Source organism: Neopsephotus bourkii, unplaced genomic scaffold (assembly GCF_033783945.1).
Source record: "Neopsephotus bourkii isolate Nb327-2 ecotype Australia unplaced genomic scaffold, CSIRO-AGI_Nbou_v1 NB_1328, whole genome shotgun sequence".
NCBI lineage: Eukaryota > Metazoa > Chordata > Aves > Psittaciformes > Psittacidae > Neopsephotus > Neopsephotus bourkii.
In genome coordinates this window covers 1,740,780-1,745,856 of record NW_026901808.1, presented here as the reverse complement: position 1 = coordinate 1,745,856, position 5,077 = coordinate 1,740,780, and the positions used below count along the sequence as shown (strand labels likewise).

The 5,077-nt window shown below is 53.2% G+C and overlaps 1 protein-coding gene across 1 annotated transcript; it reads right to left on the bottom strand.

Moving 5' to 3' along the window:
• Positions 1–1,269: 1,269 nt before the first annotated feature.
• On the bottom strand, positions 1,270–3,154 carry CCDC71L (coiled-coil domain containing 71 like). Its single transcript, XM_061366261.1, has 2 exons — positions 3,051–3,154; positions 1,270–2,977 (listed from the first exon to the last, which is right to left on the bottom strand). Exon 2 carries the CDS (start codon positions 2,939–2,941, stop codon positions 2,087–2,089), a length of 855 nt encoding a protein of 284 aa, XP_061222245.1. The 5' UTR covers positions 2,942–2,977; positions 3,051–3,154; the 3' UTR covers positions 1,270–2,086.
• Between the last annotated feature and the right edge of the window lie 1,923 nt (positions 3,155–5,077).

Below are 5,077 nucleotides of genomic sequence, written 5' to 3'. Positions count from 1 at the left end.
ATTTTACCATCTTTCCACACAGGTCTTTCAAAAGAATACTGTAAAAATAACCTAGCAGTAGGAGCACTGAAATCAACAAGACTCTTCAAGAATTAATAACCATACTCTTAACATGTGTTTTTTAATGCAATGTGGAAGGTCAGAACTTAAAATACTTGGAGCCTTGGCATTTGGTCACACTGCAGCTTATCTTACTGGGTTTTACATCAACACAATTTCACCTTCACATTTAAGCAGATATTATAGCTAGCCAGAGAAACAGCATGATAATATGTACCCTTGAACTTCCATTTCTTAATTCACTTCTGAAATGTGACGTGGCACTAGTGCAGCAATCAGCAGGCAGCCTAACGTTACGTAAACAGTTTCAAAAGCCTGATGGATATAGAACAGATTAAGTTTTAGTTTGGAAGAATAAGAACTTTGCAGCTTTGCTAAGCAAAAACTAAAAACCATTAACAGGTTTTAGAGGAAGGTGGCTGCTCTAGGTTGGCACAACCAAGCTTTTACAAGCAGTCTCCACACATCAAACTATCTTATTGCCTCTGTCAACAGCAGGCAGTAAGGAACCAAGAGACATCAGAAATGTTAAGTCTTCAAACGATTCTATAAGCAAGCTGTGAAGTCATTTGTTCTACCACAGAAGCTGGTTAGTCAGCCTCATCTACCAGGATACCAGGTACATAAACAAGTCTATCACCTACTATTTCTCAAGGAAAAGAAATCACATTCTCCCTCACAAACATTTTTTGCTCCTCACACACCAACTGCAAGGCACAAGACCTAAAGAAAGCCTTTAACAGATCAATTTAAAGGGAGACCACTTATCACGTAAAATGACAACATGGTATTTTTCCGTCAAAATAATCAAGCTACATCATGAGTTTTTCATCAGTGTCTACTGTGAAACCCAGGAGAGGTTTATAAAAATAATTACATGCAAGTAATTACGTTAAATATGATTACCCATAATTAATCATCTCAGTCATGGGATAACAACCAGCACTATTTTGTGATTAAGAGATCAGGTATCAAGTCTTGCTCTTTCTGCAGAGAGGCACTTCAGTGTGGTATTTGTGTCATGCGAGCTACTGACCTCCGGCTATCAGCACCAACATCATATCATAGTTCACCTTCAGACACCTATACATCACTCTGATAAGTAGAAACATTCTTCACAAGCTCTAAGTGCGCGTACATTAAGTGCCTAGATGGTGTACTTCACCGAGGAACCCGTCCCTATACAATTTCATTGAACTGAAACACCACTGTTCTTCAACTTTTATTTAGTTCACTTAGGTTGACCAAATGAGCTTCCCTAAAGTAAACAGGGTTATAAAATATCAGAATGATTCTATCCTTAGGTGCTCAATAGAAACAAATACTTGGTTCAACTAGAAAACTTTAAAAATGACTTTAGATACAAAAGTGTAACAATTATACTGCGCGATACAACTTGATATATCACTAAGCCCATGAAATTAAAGTTTTTTTGCACCATCAAGAATAGCCACAAGTCCTGAACCTCCATTCTTTATGCATCCTTGACCAGAGTAAACCTAAAGTTGGGAATGCTTGGGATTCAAAATACCCTGAGCACATACTAGTGCAACACCACAAAGCATACATAATCCGTCGGAAAAGGGAGAACCGGAAAGGTGGGGGAAAATTAGCAAAAATCAGATGGTGCTATATTATACAAGCATGAACGTAAGTTCCTTTGGAAAATAACTTCTTGGGTGGACTTCTGGACCAGTGAGGTAGCCCAATGGGAGAGAAAGAAAGTGGAAGTGGAACTTGGTCCCCACGCGTGATACCTGCCGGAGGGTCCCTTGCATCTCCCCGAGCCCCGGCGGGGACGGGCCGAGGCCCAGGCCCGGGCCCTGGCTGCGCGGCCCGGCAAGCCGCCCCCCGTGAGACTGGGGGTCCGGCCCCTGCCAGAGCGGGCCCTAAAGTGCAGCAGCGGAACACGATCCAGACAAAAGCAATGTAAACAGGTGACTGATATCGGTCTCTTTATCCGCACCGCGGGGAAGGTGAGGAGCCGGACAGCACCCCCCCCCCCAACCCCAACCCACCCGCGGCCTCAGGACGGCGCCACGGGGAAGCGGCGCACCCGCACCACTGGAGACAGGTCCACGCCGAGGATCCGCTGCGCTCGGCGCTGAGCCGCCGCCAGGATCCGGCGGTTCCAGACGCTGCCCCGCACCCGGATGGAGGGGAAGGTGGTGAGGCTGGGGGTGGCCGCCTTCCAGATCTCCTCCAGCGACTTGCCGCCGAAGGGCTCCCAAGCGGCGCCCCCGGCCGGGCTGTCCCGCTCGCTGTCCGCCTCCCCGTCCGGCGGGCACAACGCCAACGCCGCCGCCTCCTCCCCACCAACGCAGGGGTCAACGGCTACCGGTGCCCTCTCTTGCCGCTGCCTCTCCCGTACCCTCCTGCGGCGCCGCCGCCGCCGTCGCCGCTTGGAGCTGCCACCGGCCGTCGCTGCCCGGCGCTTGGCGTCCGCGGCTGGGAGGCGCCGCTTGCCGACGCGGCGGCGGGGTCGCTCCGCCGAGGGCGGCGGCGGGTCGGGGACGACGGCTCGGCAGGAGGCGTATCCGTAGACGTCCTTGCTGCGGAGGATGACCGGGGAGAACTCGTGCTTGAGGCTGCACAGGAAGTTCCAGAGCTCCGAGTCGGAACTCATGAACTCCGTGGACTTGGGCATGAAGAGCTTGAGGGCGTCGCCCAACGCCTTGGTGCCGGAGAAGGAGACCTGTGAACGCGAGTACACAACTTTCTCTGCCCCCCCTTCCAGCCCCCACGCAGCGGGCGCAGCTCCCCCGTCGGCTGTCTCCGCCGACACCGCCTGGTCTCCCGCACCCGCAGCGGCGCTCCCCGTCTCTTGGTTCATCTTTCCGGCTCCTCTCTCCAGCGCCGCCTGCTTCCTACTGCGGGTCATGGAGCCAGAGGGACGAGGCGGGCGGGGTAAAAGATGCTGAGAAGGGAGAGCGGATCAGGGATGAGAGGCCGGCCGCAGCTCGGCCGCCGCCGAGCGCCCACCGTCCCACCGCACCCTGGCGCCCTCCCGCCCAGTGGGGAGCGACGATCGATAGCCTACCGCCCGGCACAAAATGGCGCTTTAAAGTCCCAGGCGGGACTGCGCACCGGCCCGCCCTCCCTCCGCGCCCGGCGGTTGGCCCGTTTGAAACGCGTCAGGTGGGCCAAGCCCCGCCCTCCGCGAGGCGGCCATTGGGAGCGTGGCGAGTGCCCCGCGCTGCGGGTCGCTGGAGCGGTTTAGCCTGGTGCGGGTGCCTAAGGGCTGTCCCGGCTGGTGCCCCGCAGCCCCTGTGCGGTGTCCCAGTTGGTGGCCCCTTTCCTCAGGGAACATGGCCGGTTCCGGCAGGCCTGGTACAACCGCTGCACTGCATGCGGGTGTCACACCTTGTCGCGAGGGTCAGGTTCTTCACAGGCTGGTGGGCAAGGATGGATTCAGCCCTGAAATGTGATTGAGTAAGGACTGGGTTGGAGGCTTCAATGGGCAGGGTCCTGTGGAGGAAGAGTGATGAGTGAAATGCTAAAAAGGGGTAAACAGACGTGAAATGGGGAAGGCCACCATACCCTGTTAAAGGCACGCATTGTGTTGCAGAGGACTTTTTAACATGAACCTGTAGGCTGGTCATTCAACAACATCGTAAGTCACAGAATCACAGAACAGTTGAGGTTGGAAGGAACTTGTTGAGGCCATAGGCTCCAAGCCCATGCTCAAAACAGGGCCACCTAGAGCACGTTGACCCAAACTCTGTCTAGATGACTCTTGATTGTCCCTGGGGATGGAGACTCCTCTCTCTGGTGACCAGTGATATGACATGAGAAAACAGAACAAAGCTTCATCAGGAGAAGTTCAGATTTGCGTTAGAAAAAAACTTCACTAAGGAGTGGTCACTGGAACAGGTTCTCCAGGGAACTTGTCATGGCACCAACCCTGTCAGAGTTCAGGGAGCATCTCAGTGATGCTCCCTGTCATATGGTTTAGCTTTAGGTCATCCTGCAAGGAGCAGGGAGTTGGACTCGATGATCCTTATGGACCCCTTCCAGCTCAAGATATTCAACAAGGCGCTTGGTGACAGCCTGCATGGCTTCACTAAGGGGAAATCGTGCCTGACCAATTTGGTGGCCTTCTATGATGGGGTTACAGAACTGATGGACAGGGGTAGAGCAATTGGCGCCATCTACCTGGACTTTGCAAAGTGTTCGACACTGTTCCGCATGACATCCTTGTCTCTAAATTGGAGGGACATCAGTTTGATAGGTGGACCACTCAGTGGATAAAGAACTGGCTGGATGGCCGCACACAAAGAGTTGTGGTCAATGGCTCAATGTCCGGCTGGAGACCAGAAACAGGTGGTGTCCCTCGGGGATCAGTCTTGGGACCGGTCTTGTTCAACATCTTTGTCGCTGACATGGACAGTGGGAGTGAGTGCGCCCTCAGCAAGTTTGCCGACGACACCAAGCTGTGTGGTTCGGTTGATACGCTGGAGGGAAGGAATGCCATCCAGAGGGACCTTGACACGCTTGTGAGGTGGAGTGATGCCAGCCTCATGAAGTTTAACCATGACAAGTGCAAGGTCCTACACCTGGGTCAGAGCAATCCCAGGCACAGCTACAGGTTGGGCAGAGAAGAGATTCAGAGCAGCCCTGAGGAGAAGGACTTGGGGGTGCTGGTCGATGAGAAAATGAACATGAGCCAGCTTCAGTGTGCGCTTGCAGCCCAGAAAGCCAACCGTATCCTGGGCTGATTCAAAAGGAGCGTGACCAGCAGGTTGAAGGAGGTGATCCTGCCCCTCTACTCTGCTCTCCTGAGACCTCACTTGGAGTATTGTGTGCAGTTCTGGTGTCCTCAACATAAAAAGGACACAGAACTGTTGGAACAAGTGCAGAGGAGGGCCACGAGGATGATCAGGGGACTGGAGCACCTCCCATATGAAGATAGGCTGAGAAAGTTGGGGCTGTTCAGCCTGCAGAAGGCTGTGTGGAGACCTCATAGCAGCCTTCCAGTATCTGGAGGGGACCCATAGGGATGCTGGGGAGGGACTCT

Excerpts from the sequence above, each read along its gene's own strand:
- CCDC71L (XM_061366261.1), bottom strand. The coding sequence starts at position 2,941 with ATGACCCGCAGTAGGAAGCAGGCGGCGCTGGAGAGAGGAGCCGGAAAG.